This window comes from Dermochelys coriacea, chromosome 6, assembly GCF_009764565.3.
Source record: "Dermochelys coriacea isolate rDerCor1 chromosome 6, rDerCor1.pri.v4, whole genome shotgun sequence".
Taxonomy (NCBI): domain Eukaryota; kingdom Metazoa; phylum Chordata; order Testudines; family Dermochelyidae; genus Dermochelys; species Dermochelys coriacea.
In genome coordinates this window covers 88,491,248-88,514,479 of record NC_050073.1, presented here as the reverse complement: position 1 = coordinate 88,514,479, position 23,232 = coordinate 88,491,248, and the positions used below count along the sequence as shown (strand labels likewise).

Sequence of the window (23,232 nt, the reverse complement as noted above, 5' to 3'; positions counted from 1 at the left end):
CACTTCTACACTCCCTCCAACAAGGTGATCTGGACCCCAGGATTTAGGTGAAACTTCTTGGGAGGACTGGTCCTGCTTTGTTGGGGATTGGTCCTGCTTTGAGCAGGGGGTTGAACTAGATGACCTCCTTAGGTCCCTTCGAACCCTGATATTCTATGATTCTATAAGTCGGTGAAAGGAAGACAGGGTGTTTTTTTAACTCTAAAATCTATGGGAATTTCTGGCCAGCTTACAACCAAGACATCCCAAGTCTCCTCTTGGGATAAAACTAGTTCACAAAGATATTGCAGCAAGATTTTGGATTTCTCATGGTCAACCTAAGGAGCTTTATCCAAAGTCTCTTGCCTGTACGGACACCTTAAACAGTGGGGCCCACTAGTGAGAACCAATTACCACAGCACTTAAGAGAAAACCCAGAAACAAGACCTGGTATTTATCCTGTGGTAAGTTTTAGTTGTTTGTCACTACAGTTTTATTTTGAAAAAAAATTTAAAAAATCCAGCAGTTACACTCAATCTTTATTTGTATTGCGTCGGCAACACAGTCAGACCTTTCACATGGGCCCCAAAACAATCTAAGCAGGGGTTCTGGGAGCAACCAAAATGACAATCTCAGCCATTACTGTGTGAGAAACACAGGCAGGGCAGGGGCATTCTCCAGACTACTATCAAGCTACACCAAGGATAGCCTTATTTTTGCTAAGTCTTGTTGATCAAGTATGGATTCCACAAAGCCCATAACCAGGGTGGTTCATGGTTGCTCCCCATTTTACCTGCCCCTCCTCGGTTTATGGGAGCGGAAGGGGGAATTCAAACAAACATTTGGGGTTTGACCAATCTTTCCTACAAACCCTTAGTGCTCATGAACTCATTGCCTTATCTTCTCCAGCCCCATTAACAAGTTAGCGGTAAGGATTCTCCCCACACTCCCAATGCTGTGTCACATATGCAAAATTCCCTCTCTGCCATCATATGTAACTGACCCCCTTGCTATTTGCTATGGATGAGGAGGTGCTTGTGATTTGGAAGGGGATTCATCTCCTTTGAGATCCACTAACAGAGGCACCAGGCCTTTTGCAGCCATGATAAATGAAAAATTAGCCCGTTAGATTTTGCAAAGAGCTGAAGGGAGAGAAAGAAGGCAAGTGATCTCTTACCTTCCGAGCAAAGTTTGCCAACATATCCAGTGGCAGAGCAGTCACAATGTGGCTCATCATCCAGAAGGAAACAAGTGCCGCCATTCTCACAAGGGTTCTCTACACACAGCCCCTCCATGTCCAGATGGACCCCCTGGTTGCCCAGCAGCTGTGGTTCCGAGTTGCCATATTTCAGGTCCAGGATAAATCCCTGAAATGGAGGCTCATTTAGGATGCCATCGAGGGTCAAGGCAGTAGGGCGGATGTCTGACGGAACGCCACCAACAAAGAGGTCACTGACGATGTTCATGTTCTGGCGCTGTGGACGCACTTCACCAGGCTTGGCTTCACCATCCAGCACCAGCACCGTCCGGAGCTGGTTGCGGCTGACCATGAGGAAGTGCCAATTGCTGTCATTGACCTGCTTTTCTGTGACAATCGTGGTCTCGGCACAGTCCACGCTGAACCGGAGCTGGATGCGCCCATCAACCAGGGACAAGCAGAGGAAGTCGCAGACACCGCCATCATCAAAGTAAAGGAGCAGCCCAGCTGAGACGTTGGTCTTGAACTGAAAGCTCAGGTCGCTCCTGGTGCTGGCATCCCAGCGGAGGTAGCGGGCCCACTGGTTGGGGAGGCCCATGAACTCCAGACCCAGGCAGAGGCCCAGTAAGGAGCCCAGCAGTAAGCTCACCTTCAGGGTGAAGCAGACAGAGTGGAGAGTGAAGCCCATTGTTGCAAAAAGCTGCTCTTCCCTAGGAGAAATACAAAAGCCACTGGTGAGAAGGACGCCAGGAAAAATCACTGATAAATTCCACAGGAGGAGAAGAAAAGCACAGAGGGAGCACACACACGTGATCGGCCAGGAGAATTCACCTCTCCAAGAAAAGATCTCAGCTATCTGTTAGGATCCGGAGGCTTTTATCCCAGAAGGAGAGTATGTGTGGTGAGAATTCTCCAGGTGACCCACTTTCTTGAAGGGCAAAAAACCCAAGGTGGTCTCGTTTTGGTGGAAAACACAAAAGTGACAGTGGTTGTGTGTGAGAGAGAGAGTGCGCAGAGGTAAAGGCCAACTCTCAAATTCCAGGTTCCTAGAAGCGATGACAACTGTGGCAGTGATGGCAGTGAGGTGGTGGTGAACTCAGAAAGGATATAATCATTGGGAGTGCAAAACCAAAGTCAGTCTTCAGGGTGCATTGATGGTGATCCAGCCCATAACTCCCCACTTGGCACTGAAAGAGCTTGCAGGACCTGTAAGGACAAAGCGGGGCGGGGGGACAGAGACAGAGAGAGAGGGGTCAGTCCCACAGCTCCCCAGAACTCAAGTGTAGTTGGTAACCTGAGATTTGTATGCATTTCCTGGAGCAATATTTCCTTATTTAGCTGGCAGGATTTCATGTATGTTTGTACCTGCAGTTATCCCCTCATCTCCCAAGGTAGTAGGGCTATTTACACCATCCGACGTCTCAGGGCCTGAGTGAGAAATGCAGATGCTCAAGTCATGATCAGGCCCTATCACAGCAGATAAATAATCCTAAGAAGTTCTGATGAACAATGAAAAATCTGCCACTCGCCTTGAGAAATACTGCCTCCAAGAAGTTTAAAGGTGTCTCTCCATAATAGTATACCTAAGGCATGCCAGGAATACCTCCATAATAGTATACCTAAGGCATGCCCCCATGCCAGGCCACTCACTAATGCTGTTTCCAGGAATACCACAAAATTCCCCTTCAACAGCATGCAACTTTTAAGCAAGTTTGGCTCCTCTACATGTTATAACACACTGACAGAGGGCAGTTTATTTAACCTTCACTGACCAGCAGACCCTAACAACTTTCCAAAGGGCCAAGTTCTTCCCTCCAACAAATCAAGGAGATCAAAGGTTCTGAGAGTCAGATTCCGCTCTCAGTTACACTGGTGTAAAATTGGAGCAACTCCAATCACCCAGTGGAGTTGTTCTAGATTTACAACAGTGTAACTAAGAGCAGAATCTGGCCCCACAAATAAAATGTAATATATAGGAATGTTGCCCAGGTGTAAATAGGGCAGAATTAGGTATGAATCATGAGTCTGGGACACACAGAAACATATCACACTACTGTGCTCATCCACAATCCCTTGATAATTCTAAATTGAGCAGACTGCAACTCAGAGGGTTTTTACTGAGCCTCTGACATGCTCCCCTGCTCTTGTGGGGTGCATTGCTGGACCTACACTGGGATTTTTTAGGAGGGGAGGAGCTAGGATGGAAGTGGTAGCCCAAAACAGAACTTGTATCTACCCTCTCTGTTCCCAAAGCAGATCAAATTCATTAACTCCACTGAGGAGGGATGGGTCTGTTCCATCAAGTTTACAGGCTGGAATAGCTTTACAATCTCCCTAGTAATTAAACAAAACATGATTACTGCAAAGACTAGAATTCCTTAGAACAGAAAGGTCCAGCACAAGCCAAGGGAAGGCATTTTGCACAGATCTTCTGTTCCTCTGCCTCCTATCATGACTCATGACAGATAGAGCAGCAGTGAGGAGGCTGGACAGAACAGACATCCAGTTATCGGTTTTCCATTCAGCATTAGAACTTGCTACATATGTCCTGCACATTACTAGTGCAGAGAGTCAAACCAGGACCCTTAAAAACTAGGCTCAGCAGCTATACCAGGAACCTTTGCTTCTGGCTGACATGGTAGAAACTGCACTATGCTGGTCTGTCTATGCACTTATATGCCCCATCAGTGTTGCATCCAAGCACTCCCAAATATTTAAAAATAGAAATAATAATGGTCTCAATCTTGAAGGTTCTACAAAGAGCTTGCTACTCACTAAGAGCCAAATTCACTCCTAGGATGAAGTGGGAGCAATTCCGATTGCCTTTAGCAAGAAGGAGTTCATAGAATCATAGAATATCAGGGTTGGAAGGGACTTCAGCAGGTCATCTAGTCCAATACCCTGCTCCATCCATTCATACCAGTGTTGAATTAAATTCTTATTGGGGAAAGGTGGGTGACTGTGTCTGGGATAGGAGGATTATTTCAGATTAAAGGGAATTTGAACCTTGTATGCATTCTGTGTTTGAAAATACTGGCTAAAACAAAGGCTACTATAAGAGCAGAGAATTGTTCATAGACATGGGCTGGGCATGAGCCTCTAGGGAAAGACTATCATGTCAAGTTCAGCAAAAGTACAAAGCTAGACTGGATGGCTCAGGGGACTGGCATGAGGCCTTTCCAAGGCTGTCAATCTGGCACCTTTAACCAGCACTAAAAACAGGTCACTTGAAACACAAAACGAATCAATTACAAGAGAACCTGTAAGCAATAGAGAAATGTGAGTTTTCAATGCCCCATGTAAGTCAGTCCCATTCCCTGCAGCTGCCTGACTGGAGCTCGTTAGCTTAACTGCTATAAACGCAAATACAATCAAGTCAAAACCAGAGGGAAGATAATTCCTTTTAATTGTTAACAGCTTGGCTCAGGCTGAGGGAGGAGAGAAAGCAGGAGGCATTAAGAGAGGTGTAAAGAAAAAAGGACCCAAATGTTCAACTCGTTTCTCCTCCCAATAACACAGACAATGGTTCAGCCATTTATTCTTGGGCCTTGTGAAGCAACTGCAGGCAGAGATACCTGGCTTGCATCTGTTTACCCTTCTAGTCCATGCTCCCCAGTGGCTGCACTAAAATACCCCATGATTTATTGGGTCGGGGGAGAGAGAACGAGAGAGAGAAAGTGATGACCCAGGCCTGAAATTATTGATGAGACAGGATTAAGACTATAACAACATGTGTATATTAGCCAGCAAAGTGTTCCCAGCAGCTAAAGGTTCCCTAGAACGTTTACCACAGCCACAGTAGAATTCTTTTCCCTGTTAAGATTCAGATAGTCCTTAAACAAACATGAGAGGGAGAGGTAGGCAAGCTCAGCATTGCAGCCAGCCCCACAGAGACCCCATGGTGGAACGTCTCCCTCAATACCTTTAGATTCTCTTGGGCAAAGTATGAGAAGCAGCACCTCTCTCTCTCTTTCTGACTAAAAATGAACTCTTTCAGAGCTAGTGAAAGGTGCTGAAGCAACAGCCCTTGAGGCCGACAGCGGGTAAGTATCCACAGAACGGGTACAGTACAGCCCACAGTAAAGCAAGGTCCTCTCAGATCCATCCTACTAATCTGTCTCAATCCTAAACTGCAGGAACCCCTCTTGGGGGAATTCAGTCACCATGCCCATTCAATATTTGGCCCCTCTCCCTAAGTTGCAACAATGGGGATCATCAACAGTGGTGGTGACGTCTGTAATGTTAGCACCTGTCCATTAAGGAATGGGCTGGGACCCAGCAACGTGTTTCCCACAGGACACCAGAAAAATCAACAAAATGGAAACTAGTCAGAGGTAGCTGCACTGGGTTCAGACTGCTGACCAAAGCAGGGAATCCATGTACTTTCCCATCACCAATTCCCCTCAATCTATTTTATAGAGAAGATAAGATCATCTTTATTTAGGCAGAGGAAGGAGAGAAGATTGCTTCAGGCCATGACAAATTATAGGTGTTATTTCTCCATATTTATGCACTCTAACTCTGGTTTTGGGAAGACTGTCTACATCCAAGCATAGGGCAGGCTGGGGCTGTGCAAGATTGCCCCTAGAGATCTGCCAATGCCCTTTAATCCTGACCTGCAGCGTCCCCTGGTATTCCAGTCCTGGGCCCCATACAGCTCTGCCATCGTAAACCACTCTCACTATACAGCAATAGGGGCTGGGAGCAAACCCAGATTTGCTATCCCTTTAGGGTATTAGGAAGGATTTGAATTCAAGCCTTTAGAGATTAAAAGACTGACTCTTAGACCTGCGCCTAACACACACACATGGCATGAAACTCCACTCTTAACATGTGTGATGGGGTCTGCACACCCCACACGGAACCAGGGCAAGAATAGGGTAATACCGGGCTAGGCAGGTCCCACCCCTCAACAGGTGCAGGGCGTGCTCCCAGTAGAGGAGCAGTATAAAAGGACACTGATAGAGCAGCAAAATGGGGGAAGGAGCTGCAGGCTGTGCCAAGAAGCAAGGTTGGTGCTGGGAGCTGTGACAGGAATGGGGCTACAGCTTTAAAGATGTTCTAGCAGCAGGGAATCCGGATTGCCCACATCTCTGGGAAGCTGAAAGCCCTACAAGAGGCTGCTTTGAACAGGATGTTAACAGACCAAGTGGAGTCTTCTGAAACAGTGACCATGCCCCAAACAGCAGAGCTCCAGTTTGGTAGGAAGCGACCCAGGGAAAAATGTAACTTGGGGATGGATTGCTTACTAGTCCACACACTTTGACAAACCTCCTATGGCCCTGGGTTGGGACCTAATGGAGTGGGTGGACCTGGGTCCCCCTACATCGCACCCTGTTCCTCTGCTGTGGCAGAACTCCAAGGGGAGAAATAGGAGCATTCAGGAGGGATCGAGGCCTGCCATGTACAACTTGGCTGGGGTCCCCGCTGTGCCAGCTAGGCCAGCAGAAACTGTATGGCCATTGCCTGACCCATAGGCCAGCTGGTCATCAGAACACCCCTTGTAAAAGAGAACTATAGCAACAGCCTCATGCAATACAGCACTTCCTCTAGAATACTGTAGCATTTTTTAAAATGTGTCTTCTCCAGGGACCTAAAACTTTTTCCCAGCATGAATCCCAGCGTGAGAGACAGGTTGTGTGTGCTGGGCACCTCCCCTCCCAGGCACAATCACACAGCAGCCCTGCACCAATTCCAGCAGTTGCTCACATGGCAAAGGTTTTTCGAGTACTGGGATCTTATTTTAATGCAATTTAGCAGCAGGAAATGAGGAGGAGAGCCAGCCCCACGCGGCCAGCCAGCTCTTCGCAGCCCACCAGCAAGCACTCCACAGAGTGCAGTTTGAGAATTGTTGCTCTGAAAGGATCAGCTGTCCAGCAGATCATCCCCACCTCACCCTGACATGTGCCTGTGCTCCCTCTGCTTCAGACTTCAGTACAGTAAGGAGGAGGCAAAGCACATAGTCTGCACTCTGAGCAGACGGCTCAGCATTATGCACACAGAAAACCCCCTGCCGGAAACACACCTACTTGCGCTATTCAAACTTCCCACTCACAGGAATTAAGGAGCTGCAGAAATCCCAGGGTTGGAGAGGGGAGAACACTGCTCTTGGGGAGGTCAGCATCAAGTGCTGCCTGGCCACTAGCAACCTTGCCAAGACTAAGGGGCATCTTATTTATGCCAGGAGATGAGGGCCATTTGCTTAAAAGCCCAGGGGTGGGGTCCATGCTCGCTGTGGAGTGGCTCTCAAACGCTTATCTGCTCTATGCGGAGAGCGAGTGAGCATGAGTGACAATATCTAATTGCCAACTAATTTCCATAATTACTGATTGGCACACTTTTTATGCCAGGTTAATATCTTTGCAAACGTCTCACAATGCAACTGCTCGGAAAACAGAGAGAGAAGCTGGAGCACAGAACTAACATGCAAGTTACTTACCAAACTGCACAGAAAGGCTTCAAGAGAGACTAGTTTGCCACTCTCCATCTTTGCTGTGCCCCTTCTCTCCCTCTTTCTTTGAGTACTAATTGCTTAGGGACGGATATTTAAGTGTAATTTTCATGCAGAAAAAACAGCAGCACTGGATGGAGCCAGGTCCATGCAGTCAGGAGCTGTGCTAGCTTCCCACACACAGCTAGCCTGTTATCCCAGTCCTGGGTGTCTCACATAGCTTGGCTGATGTACCTCAATCCTAATCTGCAGCACCTGTGGCTAACCCAGGCCTAAACCTCCCTGAGCAGAAACTGCTAATCATACAATACACTGTAATGCAGAGACAACGTCATTAATGAGTGACCTGCCTGAGACTCACAAACTCCTGTCACCTCTGACCTCAGCCAACACCTCATATTCACCAGTCAAAGAGAAAGTGCAATAGTTCATCCTCCTTCTCAGCTCCCAAAGGACCCAGTCCTGCTCCCACTAGAGCAAAGGGCAGATATGTCGCAAATTTGAACAGGAGCTGACCCTAATTTGGGGTGGTATCAATCTTAGTCCCTGAAATTAGTCCAGGACAGAGCAGTGGGATCATTACAGCCTTGTAGTATATGCTGTCTGATATAATTCTATGAAATTCAAAATAAATGATATTAAAAACTGTGCTTGCCCAGGGCAGAGGTAGGAGAAGCTGATAGTATTTGTTTATCCTCTTTACACTTGTCTAATTCAATGCTGAGTATTGGACTCTGTTTGGATCATGCCTTTTGCATGGCTCTTCACAGAGCTAGCTGCCTCTTAAACACAAATCCTCCTGGCTGGATCTATACCCAGCTGAGCTCTATTTAAAGAGTGGAAAGGAGAAAGAAAAAGAAAAACCTTCAGATGAAAAATGCAGACATGAAAACTGAGTTGCTGCTGTCACAGGGAAAAAAACAAAAACCACACACACTAGTCTCCTTGGTGAGGGCACAGAGTGAGATGTTTGCACAGAGATGACAGGAGAAAGGAAAGAGAGACCGAGAAAGTGGTTCAAGTGGATTTCGTTCTTCCTCCTTCCAGGAGAATCTGCTTCTCAGTCATAATCTCTGAACCCAGCAGCACTCCCTTACTGGGCTGGAGACGGCTGTGGGCTAGTTCAGGGGAAAGACTGAAGAACCCACTGTCCCTCTCGTTGACCTCACCACACAGAAGCCACGGAGCAATTCAGTCCCTCAGGAATGGCAAACTCCCTTGCTCTGGCTGTTTTCTCCCTGCCTGGACTCTCCATAGTGGCCGTGGAGTTGTTAAATTATCAATAATGGTATCACCATGTGGTTTCCTTAAGAGATGGGGTTATATAAAAAAAAGCACTACCATTCAGATAGGGCCAAAGCCTCAGTTCACAAGTGCCCTGTTAAACAAGACTGGGCTTCTTTTGTTCCCCTCCTCTTTAGCAGGTCAGGATTTACATGCACGCACACACACAGGCTCACTGTCAGCCTGAGCCACCAATTAAAGTTTGCCAGTTTCCAGGAGCAGTTGGCAGGCGATTTGTGATTAGGAAGGTTAAAACCAATCTGCATCAGCCACCCTGTTCCCCTCTTCTTTCTACAGAAGGAAGGGTAGGGCCAGAGTGTCCCTTTCTTACCAAACCAGTCCCAGATCTCACTTGAGGAGACGTTACCTAATCCGTATGAGTTTACACACTATGTGAAATGTGTAACCATGCACGGGGGAGATGAGCGCGCACACATACACACACACAATTTCATGTCAGATACACAGTCAAAATGCCACCAGTGACCTCAGATGGGGTCTGAGCAAGCTGACAACATGCTCAGTTCAACTGCAGGTACAAGGCCATGACAGTACAGCCTTCAAAACTAGCGGGCTGGGAAGCCATCTGGCTGCTGGAAGAGTTAATATTTTATAATGAAGATAATCACCCTTCAAGGCTCTTGCCTCCTGGGACTATTAAAGAGATTCAATTCAGAACCAGAGCTCTTGAGATCTAGTATGGGGGAAGGAGGGGTAGAAAAGAGTCGGGGGGAGCCATGCATCTGTCCTTTCCTCCCCCCAAAATAGCCTGTATAGTCCAAGAGGGTGACCTTTAGCCAGCTTACCTAGCTCTAGCTCAGCGTGGATACAATTTACAGACCATTTCTGCTCTTCAGCTTTCTTAACACAAAGAAGAAAAATCAAAACCCAGGCAAAGGGAGAAAAGAAAGACAGAAAATAACCCTGCAGAGCAATCATGCCTGGGGCTGCTCTGATGGCTCTTTCTGTTCCCTTCTAGGACACAGAAATGACTCCCAGTGTGTTAATTACTCCCATTACCACAAACTCTCCACTGACAAGAACTAGCTTGGAGGAGGGGTTGGCAGTGGCTGAACAGTTAGTGCTCTGTGCTGCCACGCAGGAGATCCCAGGCTCCCTTAGCTGCAAGCCGCTGACAACAAGGGCTGTGAATGCTGCAAAACCAGACAGCGTGGTTTGGGGTGACCATACGTCCCATTTTGGTCAGGACAGTCTCTTTTTTAAGCCCTCTCCCGGCAGTCCTGACTTTTTTGGTAAAAGTGGCATTTGTCCCATTTGCTCTTGCCAACTTGAGCAAACGGGACAAATGCCCACTTTTGTCAAGAAAGTGGGGCATGGTGCAGAGGAACATGCTGGGGGTGGGGGGGGGGGTTGAGCAGCAATATCAGCTCCATGCAAGGGGGGACAGACTGGGCTCAAGTGAGCAGTGATGCCAGCCCTGCACAGGGAAGAAAAATTGGGCGAGTGGCAGGGCTCTGGCGAGCGGCTCAGGGCAGCCCTGCAAAAGGATGAAGGCGGCAGGGGCTCACGCTAGTCTCACGTGGTGTCCCATTTTCCCTTTGGGAAATATGGTCACCCTACTTGGCTGCTTCGGGGAAGGGGTGAGGCAGCACTGTCCAGCAGAAAGGAAGAGGGAATCCTGATCCCTGTAAACTGTTTTCAACTCTGCTGGTGATTCAGCATGCAAACCTAGAAATGTCACTTCCTCGCTCCATGTCTCAGTTTACCATCTTTAAAATGGGGAAAATGATACGAGCTTAGAGATCCACAGATAAAAAAACCCTTTTAATATCATTTATTGCAGTGATTTTCAAACAAAGGTACGCATACCCCTGGGAGTACGCAGAGGTCTAGATGAGGTACATCAACTCATCTAGATATTTGCCTAGTTTTACAACAGGCTACATAAAAAGCCCTAGCAAAATCAGTACAAACTAAAATTTCATACAGACAATGACTTTATACATTTAAATGTAAGTACAGTATTTATATTGTAATTGATTTATTTTATAATTATGTGGTAAAAATGAGACAGTAAGCAAAGTTTCAGCAATGATGTGCTGTGACACTTTTGTATTTTTATGTCTGATTTTGTAAGCAAGTAGTTTTTAAATTAGGTGAAACTTGGGGGTACACAAGACAAATCAGACTGCTGAAAGGGGTATAGTAGTCTGGAAAGGTTGAGAGCCACTGGTTTATTGTATTGTTCTCATGTCCCCACCTCACTTCCCTTCCCTTCTGCCAACAACAATCCCTTACATTCTATAGCACAGCTCATCCCATGGAATCTCCAAGCACTGTACTATGGAGAAGAGAATCTACATAGCGAGGTGTGCTATAAGCATTTAAATGGCATGAGTTTAAGATGGCCACATTACCCACAGTAGGTGAAGCATCCCCCTTCATATTCCATACGTACTATGTATGTTACAGAAAAAAATTACAAATATTTTGGAGTGTCTTTTTTAAAAGGGGGATGACACTAGAACTACTGAAAATTCAAATCTGAGCCTTTTGTTACAAACTTGTAAATGGGATTACTTCTGGGAAATTTTCCCCAAGATTACAAGCCTTCAGAATAGGCCCATTTTGCAGCAAGAGTGGATCTGGCATCAGAAAAAGCTGTCTTACAATCAGACACATGCAAAAAAAAATAATAATAATTATGTGAGCCAGGCTTCAAATGAGAACGGGGGTGGGGGGAAATCACCATTTCACCTGCAGTGTTGCAACAGGAAAAATTTGTGGGGGTATGGGAAATCATGGCAAAATAAATAAATGAGACCACTGTCCACCATGCTGACCCACAGTCTCTCATTGCTTCCTTGTGCTCTCCAATCTGCCTGTCTAATCACCTGTTGTCTCTTGTCTTATACTTAGCTTTTAAGCTCTTTGGGGCAGGTTCTACCTTTCTGTTCTGTGTTTGCTCAGTGTCCAGCACAACGGGGTCATGGTCCATGATGGGGACTCTGAGGCACTACCACAATACAAATGAAGTATAGTGATTTTTTCCATTTTACACAGCACTGAAATGCAGCTTCTACTGGCCAGGACATAGTAGTGCTTTAAAAGTGCACCAGCAACACAAAAGAAGAAGAAGGGAAATGATTATCCTGTATCTCTTTTGAACTGGTGGATCACACATTCTCAATGTATCTTAGTGCTATAGAGGTTCCCTACCCTGCTTTTCACTATAATAAAGAAGTCATTACTTTTTTAAGTAGCGTACCCAACTGAAATTGGAAGGTGAATTTAGATGGGCAGAATATAACTGCCCAGGCTGGAATTCTTCTCAGACAGAGCGGTTAATATCACTATGCTGGCAAGAAACATTCTGGAATATGCAATAACCTCAAGTGTTAGGCCCTTGATTTTACATCTTCTCTGAGCAACAGCAACCTCTGAGCACCACCTTTATCTCCATTTTACAGATGGAGGAACTGAGGCACACAAAAGATAACTGATTTACCCCATAAGCCAGTGAGACTAAGTTACCTGACTCCCAGTCATAAGATTTACCAATAGACCACTCTAAGCTCCTGTTGTCTAAAGGGATTCTTTTGCCAAGGGCTCCTGGGTTTGCACAGGTCCTGTGGAATGGTCTGTCCAGACAAGTTGATCTTTGTACTGCTTTAAAGCAAACACAGCAGGAAAAGGCACAATGGGTTAGGCCCAAGCGGGAAGCAAGAAGGAATCAATGTGGATTTCTGATTAAATGGATATGCTCAGACGGAGAGTAGGAGCTGGGTAGCATCCTCCCAATCTCCCAAAATGCCAGCTGTCCATTTGGGGTCACACCAGGCAGTCTGGACCCCACTGGCTCAAAGGAAAGCAAGTAGAGTCTGCTTAGCAAGGAAATAAAGGGTCATTTGACACCAGAAGCCCAGAAATGGCTTTTCCCATTACGTAACTTATAGCCGTCTCTCCATTTTTTTAATGCAACTTGATAATCTCATGCTATATTTGTACTAAGCTTCCCCTAAACACAACAACAATGTGCAAACCTAACAAATGGAGATAACCCAGCTGTGGCCCAGGAGCCTTCAGTTTAGCTCCTAAGCACCTTAAATAGCACACACTACATTTGAGTACTAACTAGGTACAAATCTCAGGGCATCCAATTAAACTGCGGAACAGAGGTGGACGAGGTAATACTCATGCAGACCTGGCTTTCTCCTGCCCCTCCGATTACTGATGCCCCCAAACAGGAGAGGACAGAAGTTTAGCTTGTTGGGAGTAGTATTTACACCTTACATGCTGTCAAGGTTCCTTCCCCACTCTGAACTCTAGGGTACAGATGTGGGGACCTGCATGAAAACCTCCTAAACTTACTTTTACCAGCTTAGGTTAAAACTTCCCCAAGGTACAAACTATTTTACCCTTTGCCCTTGGACTTCCACTGCCACCACCAAACGTTTAACTGGGTTTATTTTTGAGAAAGCGTTGTTTGGAAACGTCTTTCCCCCCAAAATCCTCACCAAAACCTTGCACGCCCCTGCCTGGGGAAGGTTTGATAAAAATCCTCACCAATTTGCATAGGTGACCACAGACCCAAACCCTTGGATCTTAAGAACAATGAAAAAAGCATTCAGTCTCTTACCAGAAGAATTTTAATAAAAGAAACAGTAAAAAGAATCACCTCTGTAAAATCAGGATGGTAAATACCTTACAGGGTAATTAGATTCAAAACATAGAGAATCCCTCTAGGTAAAACCTTAAGTTACAAAAAGACACAAAGACAGGAATATCCACTCTATTCAGCACAGCTTATTTTCTCAGCCATTTAAAGAAATCATAATCTAATGCATATCTAGCTAGATTACTTACTAAATTCAAAGACTCCATTCCTGTTCTGTCCCTGGCAAAAGCATCAGACAGACAGACAGACCCTTTGTTTCTCCCCCCTCCAGCTTTGAAAGTATCTTGTCTCCTCATTGGTCATTGTGGTCAGGTGCCAGCGAGGTTATCCTAGCTTCTTAACCCTTTACAGGTGCAAGGGTTTTTCCTCTGGCCAGGAGGGATTTTAAAGGTGTTTACCCTTCCCTTTATACTTATGACACATGCAGAGCATCCAAGCCTAGCTGGGACTGACAATTGCATCCCATTCCCTTCTGTGACAGTCTGTGTCCTTATGTTCACTATTTTTTCAAGACTATAATAAATTTTGCACAAAATATGCCTTGTGAGGTATCACCTGAAAGTTCGTAAACCGCTGATTATTATCCTAGTAAAATTCATGTGGCAACATTTTATGTAAAGTTATAAGATTCTCCTGTATTACAAATTCCAAGTTTAGAAAAGCAGGCACAAACCAGTTCCTCAGAGACAAAGGCAAACTGACACCTCAGCCAGATCCAACAAAATCAAGTGGACTATCACTAATTGAGCAGCCATTCTTTAGCAGGAAGAAGGGTGTGTGCAAAAATCTGCATCTTGACAAAGAAACGGGTGGGAGTTCCCCTATACTCAGACTTACTGTCTACTGAACCTCAGCTGGAGATGGTTCTTGCCAACAGCAGCCGTAGATGACTTTTGCACAAGAGAGGAAGCTATAAGAGGAGGAGAAAAATGCTCCAAAGGTACTCTTCCTCCACTTCTCTCTGCTTATGGCCTCAACACCACCTGAAGGATTAAGAATTTAACACTGAATTGGGGAAGAGGTCCTGGCCGAAAAGGATTCCAGCCAGCAAGACTGCAAAAGCATGTGGTGAGACAAACCTTTGCTTTGAATTCATTTAGCATGTTAAATTAGATGCTAGTTGCAGTTTTACCTTTTATTTCTTTGTAACCAATTCTGACTTTTATGCGTTATTACTTGTAATCACTTAAAAGCTTTCTTTCTGTAGTTAATAAACTTGTTTTATTGTTTTATCTAAACCAGTGTGTTTGGCTGAAATGATTGGGAACCTCCATTTGCGATAACAGGGTTTGTGCATATTATTTTCTATTAATAAAATGACGGACCTTTTATGAGTTTGTATTGTCCAGAAGGAAACAGCTGGGCAGTACAAGACACACATTTCTGGGGACAAGTCCGGGACTAAGAATTTGCTGGTATCTCTCTGCAATATAATGTGTGGGTGGCTGGCCAGAACACTCATATAGTACAGCTGGGAGTAATTTACATGCTAGTGGCTATGTGAGAACAGACCAGGAGTGGCTGTTCTCACAGAGAAGCAGCATAAAAGGAACCATTGCTTAGAGAATTGAGGAGACACAATTGCTCCAGGGTGTACCCTGGGGAATGTCACACCTCCATTTAAAAAGGCTTTGAATGCTCACTCCCCCATTCCCCTTTTGTGGATCTTCAGTGGCTACAAAATCAGAATCCCCCTGCTATGATACAAGTGAGGAGGCATTTCTACCATGGCCTGTGCTTGCAGCATTGCACACTGACCTATGACCCAGCCAGTGTGCCGTGATAACTATCTAGGTTGCCTGGTGGCTATATGGGCAAATCAACCTGCTGTTCTACACCAACAGTGACCATATAAAGCAGGGACTGAGTGCATCTCTTTGATAAAAGAATGTTACCAAGCCCTGGGGACTCACACAAGGAAGAAGAAATATGATATGTATGAAGTGTCTCTTTTAAAAGAAAGTATGTTGAATGAAACAAATTTTAGCTTAAGAGTTACCAGGCCCCAACAGCTGAGAAAACAGGGAGTTATTGGCAAGAAAGGGCTCACTTTTACCCCAGGTGCATTTTATTGGACTGCAAACCACTTCTGTGCCTCTCATTTTTTGTCATCCTATAACTTCTTTCTGCTTAGTTACCTCTTTCCCTTAGAGACTCACTGCTGAGAAATATAGGAGCAAAAGTCAGGCTTTGTAAAGTATGAGATTTAAAAACCCCTAATATGCAGGGAAAGGTTGTCATTAATTTGTTTTATTTCAATAAAATCAGCTTCTAGTGGGGTAACTAAATTTCCCCTGGCAAGGGAGATATGATAAGTCAACAAGTATGTAAAAGGCACAAATAGGGTGATCAGGTAGCAAGGGTGAAAAATCGGGACGGGGGTGGGGGGGTAATAGACATCTATATAAGAAAAAGCCCCAAATATCGGGACTGTGCCTATAAAATCAGGACATCTGGTCACTCTAGGTACAAATACCAAGGAAGGAGAGGAAGTGTTTTGGGTGCCACAAAGGGGTTGGAAGTCTAATTAAAAGTAATCGTTCCTGAGACTACCATCCTGGCAGCAAGGTGTTAAAATGTAGAGGAGTCTCCCACGGGAAGGGGTGAAAACCTGTGGCTTGATATACTTGACACTAATCCTGGACAAAAGCACTCGCAAAATGTTTAATAGGGAAAACTGTACATTGGCCGGGAGATTTTGTGCATGGCACTCCACAGCAGTAGGTCTTCTGTCCCTAGCTTCTATGACTCATTGATGGAAACAAATGCAAAAGCTTTGTGCAAGGGGAATGGATTCAGAAAATGAAATCAGTTGATCAGCTTCAGCTTCCAGATGAGCCCAAACAAACAAACAGCACCACTGGTGAAAAAAAACAGGATTTTTTTAAAATTTCAGTTGTAATAACTGTGGGTTGTAATGCCACAGGGGAAGACATTTCCCCCCGACATAAACATTACTTGTTACGTGTTAATGTATTAATGGTGCTCAGATATATTTAGAAATACCTGAGAGAGATTTTATCTTGGCAGTGTCCCTCTAAAAGTCAGATGATCTTTTAAAGCATTTTCAGCCCTGGGACACAATGCAGTGCCCTGGAAGACGACTGACATTCTGAATGACTGGGCTGTGAATTCAAAATCCCAACTCAGCCAGCTCAAACCAGGAGCCAAACTTGCATGTTTTAAATGGGGCAGGGGGGAGACGAAAGAGAGAGAGAGAAAGTTAGATTTATTGCAGCTACATAGAGAAATATCCTCTCAGTGTAAACATTTCAGATAAACAGTAACCCATTGAACATCTAGGTGTAGGTTCTCCCCAGGTGTAGGTGGCACATACTATCCTTAATGCTTTGACACACCATATACAGATGTGCTTACTGTTAGAAAAATGACAATTATTTTCTGTGAAAAATTTTTGAAGAAAACAAAGCCATTTTCATTTAGTTCAGAATTTTTCACTGAATTTTCTGATTTTCATTAAAGGAAAAATTCAGCCTGAGAAGATTTTAAATGTCCTCTTCCCCGATTTTCTCTCCCTTCCCTTTCCTTCCCTTCCCCTCCCCACCCACTTTTTTTAAAACTGGACAAGAGAAAGAGAGGAGTGAGAAAGGGAAAAAAAAACCCCAACAAATAAAAACCAAAATTTTCCCTGGATTTTTAATCCAAATTAAATAGAAATGACTTTTTAATTCAAAATGAATGAAAATATTTTTTCTTCTTGAGAAATCAGAAGATTTTTAATGATAAAAAGTTTCACTAAAATGCGTGTTTAGTTTGAAAAGCCATTTTTGACAAGAAACATTTTGCTCAGTTTTAGCTACAGCTCCTACTTGATTTGTTTTAACTCCTAGCTCTGCACTCTACTGGGACATCTTTTAAGAATGCTAGGACAGCAGGCAGGAGGTAGTACTGAAGACTTGTAATGGGCTACAGAGCCATTCTTCTCCAGGGCAGAGATTCCAATCTGCCTCCCCCAGGTGAGTAGTGACTGAAAGCTTTTGCCAAATACCAGCCCTCTGTGGAGAAAGAAGTGGTTTGGGACTATTTAGAAAAGCTGGACGAGCACAAGTCCCTAGGGCCGGATGCGCTGCATCCAAGAGTGCTAAAGGAGTTGGCGGATGTGATTGCAGAGCCATTGGCCATTATCTTTGAAAACTCCTGGCGATCGGGGGAAGTCCCGGACGACTGGAAAAAGGCTAATGTAGTGCCCATTTTTAAAAAAGGGAAGGAGGAGGATCCTGGAAACTACAGGCCAGTCAGCCTCACCTCAGTCCCTGGAAAAATCATGGCGCAGGTCCTCAAGGAATCAATTCTGAAGCACTTAGAGGAGAGGAAAGTGATCAGGAACAGTCAGCATGGATTCACCAAGGGCAAGTAATGCCTGACTAATCTAATTGCCTTCTATGATGAGATAACTGGCTCTGTGGATGAGGGGAAAGCAGTGGATGTGTTGTTCCTTGACTTTAGCAAAGCTTTTGACACAGTCTCCCACAATATTCTTGCCAGCAAGTTAAAGAAGTATGGGCTGGATGAATGGACTATAAGGTGGATAGAAAGTTAGCTAGATTGTCAGGCTCAATGGGTAGTGATAAATGGCTCCATGTCAAGTTGGCAGCCGGTATCAAGTGGAGTGCCCCAAGGGTCGGTCCTCGGGCCGGTTTTGTTCAATATCTTCATTAATGATCTGGAGGATGGTGTGAATTGCACCCTCAGCAAGTTTGCAGATGACAGTAAACTGGGAGGAGAGGTAGATACGCTGGAGGGTAGGGATAGGATACAGAGGGACCTACACAAATTAGAGGATTGGGCCAAAAGAAATCTGATGAGGTTCAACAAGGACAAGTGCAGAGTCCTGCACTTAGGACGGAAGAATCCCATGCACCGCTACAGACTAGGGACCGTATGGCTCGGCAGCAGTTCTACAGAAAAGGACCTAGGGATTACAGTGGACGAGAAGCTGGATATGAGTCAACAGTGTGCTCTCATTGCCAAGAAGGCCAATGGCATTTTGTGATGTATAAGTAGGGGCACTGCCAGCAGATCGAGGAACATGATCATTCCCCTCTATTCGACATTGGTGAGTATACTCATCTGGAGTATTGTGTCCAGTTTTGGGGCCCACACTACAAGAAGGATGTGTAAAAATTGGAAAGAGTTCAGCAGAGGGCAACAAAAATGATTAGGGGACTGGAACACATGACTTATGAGGAGAGGCTGAGGGAACTGGGATTGTTTAGTCTGCGGAAGAGAAGAATGAGGGCAGATTTGATAGCTGCTTTCAACCACCTGAAAGGGGGTTCCAAAGAGGATGGATCTAGACTGTTCTCAGTGGTAGCAGATGACAGAACAAGGAGTAATGGTCTCAAGTTGCAGCGGGGGAGGTTTAGGTTGGATATTAGGAAAAACTTTTTCACTAAGAGGGTGGTGAAACACTGGAATGCGTTACCTAGGGAGGTGGTGGAATCTCCTTCCTTTGAAGATTTTAAGGTCAGGCTTGACAAAGCCCTGGCTGGGATGATTTAGTTGGGGATTGGTCCTGCTTTGAGCAGGGGGTTGGACTAGATGACCTCCTGAGGTCCCTTTCAACCCTGATATTCTATGATTCTAACTGGCAGCAGTTTGGCAGTCTGTGAAAAATTAGTTGGTGGGCCTAGGTCCAGTTTCTAGGCTAGGTATTCACATCGTAAATCTCACCACTTGATCCAACACTAACTGGTTCTGTTGTTAGCCATTTCAGTACAGTGGCCAAGCTGAATGGGCCATGAAGACTTAACTCCCTCTTAAACCTTAGTATCTAGTATCTATGTGTGCACTCTCTCCAAGGCAAGGCTAAGACACTTTGGTGGGGAAAGCATACACTGCTGCTGCGGCACTCATTTTGCGAGCAGACAGAGCACTTCATTCTCCGATCTGGTAGCTTTCACAAGCACAAAATAACTTTGGGGAGGAGAGGAAATTTGTTTTTAAAAAGCTTTTTGCAAGCTAGTGCAAGGGAAGAAGATACCTGAAGCGTTTGTAATAACCAGGCAGGACTTTTGTTCCCCATTGTGTTGAGTAACAGAGGCTTAGGAATAACAATGGAAAATGGTATTTAGTATCTGGAGAAGCAGATGGCTTCTGTAACCTGCCAATTGCCAGATTCTGGGACAAATTCATTCCTGGTATAACTCTAAGGAAGTCAATGGAACTCCACCAGAGATGAATTTAAACTCTTTGTGTCTATAGTATCTGCTTACAATATTTTGCTGGTAAGTACTCATTCACTGTATAGGTGGTACATGATCTGGTGGTTACAATACATGTCTGAGAGTTGGAAGACAAGGTCTCACTGACAATGTGTGTGACCTTGGGCAAGTGGCTTTTCAGACTGTAAAATGGGGATCATACTACAACACCTGCTGTAGTAGCAGAGTTTAATTAATAATTGTAAAGTGCTTTTAGCTCAAGCAATTCAAAAGGAAGATACCATAAAGGAGTTTCTGTCTTTAGGACATTACCAGTCTCACCTGAAATTCAAAGAGAGAAGCATTTAGAAAACCGAGTGAGTATTCCTTTGCCAATTTTGATGGCACTAAGGAGAGTAGCTGCATACCTTTTGCCACCATGTATAGTTTTTAAACAGATTCCTATGCTGTTGTTGGGTTGGCTGGTTTTAACTGTAACAAAATTCTGAAAGTGAAGATTTGTAAGCACAACCCCAAAAACTAGAACTTTCTTCTCTTGTTACAAATGTTGATTCTCTAATAGAGGTAAGAAATATAATCAGTGTCAATTGTATTCAGAGAATCCCCAGTACAGGAGTCTCATTAGACAAAAAATGGGGCAAGAATTTGGAAAGAGCATCAGGCTAACATAATGGCCAGCAAATGCAGGCTGAGGAATAAGATTCCTGTTGAAAAATACATGGTGACAATAGGTGTACAGTTACCATACTGCTCAGAGCTGGTCTGTTGTCTTGGACTGCATCTCACTGTTGGCTCTTTATCAAATGTCCCCCACAGGGAACCTAAAGTTTCACCATAACAAAAATGTTTCATCCAGACTACCAGAAACAGACATCTCCAAATAGATCCCCTACAAAATCCATTCTCAACAAACTCTTCTTGCTACTGTGCCAGACTAAGATTTCAACCATATCCACTTGTGCCTGTCACCTCCCACTCAACTGCTTGGCTCTAATCCCCAGGAGTCTAAGCTGTTTCTGATGGCAAAATTGGAGTTTGGAACAATAACTCCATTGCAAGCAAGAGCACACATCTTTGAATGGAGGGCATGCAATAGTGATGCACAGCAGAGAAACTCACTATTAAGTCAGGGATGGGGAGAGTGTCAGAAAAATTTCTGTTTAGGAGGTACTGCCCTAAAAACACCTCCAGATCCACTAGAAATCCATGGATGCTGAAGCAATGTCGTCTTACTCTTTGTCCCAATCAATACACAGAGTCCCAGCTTTCTTAGGGACCTCCCCCATTCCAGATAAATTCAGCCCCCAAAACCTACCTATTTCCTATCCAGAGGCACAGGAACCCTACCAACACTGGCCTGAAGACTTAAGCCTGGGAGACTCTTCATAAGCCACGTAGCATCCTGATGCTATTAGCTGCACAGACTATGCATCTAATCAATTCAGTCTCTCCAGCCTCAAAACACAAGGCCTTGAAATTCCTCTAGGGCGAATAAGCCTGTCATTTGCTGCTATGATGTCTCATCCCAGTGGGTCTTTAAGTCCCTTCCTTTTTACAGTGGTCAGATCCTTTGGCCTTGTGCTGAATTTTCCTGCAGTAATGCCCCACGCAGGCAGCTATCATCCTGTCTCCCATGGTCAGTAAAACAGGCACTGTCAATGCCTTTTCACCCTACTTCTCTCTCACACAAACACACTTTCCACATTTCTGCTTTCTCCAAGGGACAGTACCTTACTTTCCTTCTCCAGTTTGGATTCTAACCCAGGTATTGCATCAGTAATACCACATGCAGCCTGGGGTTTCGTCAGTAATACCCATTATCCCAGCTCACCCTAACAGGCAATTCTCAGGACAAGTACCTTTCTGTGCATGCCAAATAACAAAATCACAGCCAGATTCCCCACTGAATGACCAAAGTAAAACCTATAGCCATGCAATGTTTGGTTGCAAGTATATCAGATTTCTCATACAGTTTGCACATGGATGGGGATAACTAAAGGGAAAAAAAACAGACTGCAGCAATTTGCAATTCCTACCAACCAGAACTCTCTTCTGTTCAAGTGCTTTTACTGAAGACACCACAGTGATGCCTTCAAGTGCCTTCCCATAGTTCATTAAGTGATGTGACTAGCATCATCCATTGTGGGAACCTGTGGAACTCCTTGACAGAGAATGTTGTGAAGACCAAGACTATCACAGGGTTCAAAAAAGAACTACATAAGTTCATGGAGGATAGGTCCATCAATGGCTATTAGCTAGGATGGGCAGGGATGGTGTCTCTAGCCTCTGTTTGCCAGGGGCTGGGAATGGGCAACAGGGAATTGATCACTTGATGATTACCTGTTCTGTTTATTCCCTCTGGGGCACCTGGCATTGGTCACTGTCAGAAGACAGGATACTGGGCTAGATGGATCTTTGGTCTGATCCAGTATGGCCGTTCTTAAGTTATGTTCTTATGTGGGTCTTTCTCCCATCTTCTCTCAAGGGAAGAAACTGGATATATTTTAATGTATGAAACATTATTAGTTGACTTTGAATCAGAGACCCACAAGTGAAAGGCTCCACCCACACCTCATGACTAAGCCCGCACACCACAATATATTTGTTATCAAATGAAATACATAACAACCTGTGGCAGTGGAACCTCTCATGAAATCACAAGTGCAGTATAAAGGCTACAATGAATCATTCCTAAGCCAGATGGAATGTGGGGTGGAGAAGGAACCTGTAATTGAACCTGCACATATATTCCACAATTATCAAAGGAAATATTCATCACTCCATTCAAGGTTGCTAAAGTAGGGCTTTTTTCTGATTAAAGATTTTAAAAGGTTAAAGTTTTTCCTTTGATCAGAACAGTTTTATCACAGGGGAAAGGGACCACTTTGCATTAGTGGAGGAACATTTGCAAACAAACAAACACAAAAAACACCAACAAAACCACAATGGTCAAAAAAGTGGGAAAGGAAAAGTAAGGTTCCATGGGATGTAGCGAAGCTCAGGAGGGCCAGTGATAGAAGCTTTTATATATTATTGGTAAGCCAGAGTGCTGGGAAAAAGGAATTCAGAGATGAGAAGTGTGTAACAAGAGGCCTATGACCTGGATCAATTGTAGTCTCTTGTAAAATAAAGACACACTTTTATTCATCATACCATTACGCATTTTGTTATTTCAATGACTCCAATACCCCACTTTGCACTTCTGCTTTGGTGCTGTGTGGTTATCAAGATCTGGCCACAATACCAATGCCCCAGAAAAGAAAATTTGGTTCTTCCCTTTTTTAAAGGCTATATTCAACTGTAATTACTTTTATACTTGCTTGGGAAATCAGACTCAACTCACAGGAGGGTTAAAAAGGGGGGAAATGAAAGAAAAAAAAGAGAAAAGACAAAGGTAAATTGGAGGAATCCAATTAAAAGTTTCTAAGCCACTTTCCCTCAAGTTTCAGCCAAAGCAAGCTTCCTTGGAGCATGGGATGGGGTGTGTTCTTTAATA

The 23,232-nt window shown here is 44.6% G+C and overlaps 1 protein-coding gene across 2 annotated transcripts in view; it reads right to left on the bottom strand.

Moving 5' to 3' along the window:
• NRXN3 (neurexin 3) overlaps positions 1-23,232 on the bottom strand; it is a 1,462,434-nt gene that overhangs the window by 1,341,994 nt on the left and 97,208 nt on the right. For both annotated transcript variants that reach the window (XM_043516016.1, XM_043516015.1), the window contains one exon: positions 1,157-2,383. In XM_043516016.1, coding sequence (XP_043371951.1) covers positions 1,157-1,865 — 709 coding nt within the window. In that variant the 5' untranslated portion in view covers positions 1,866-2,383. The remainder of the gene's footprint in view (positions 1-1,156; positions 2,384-23,232) is intronic.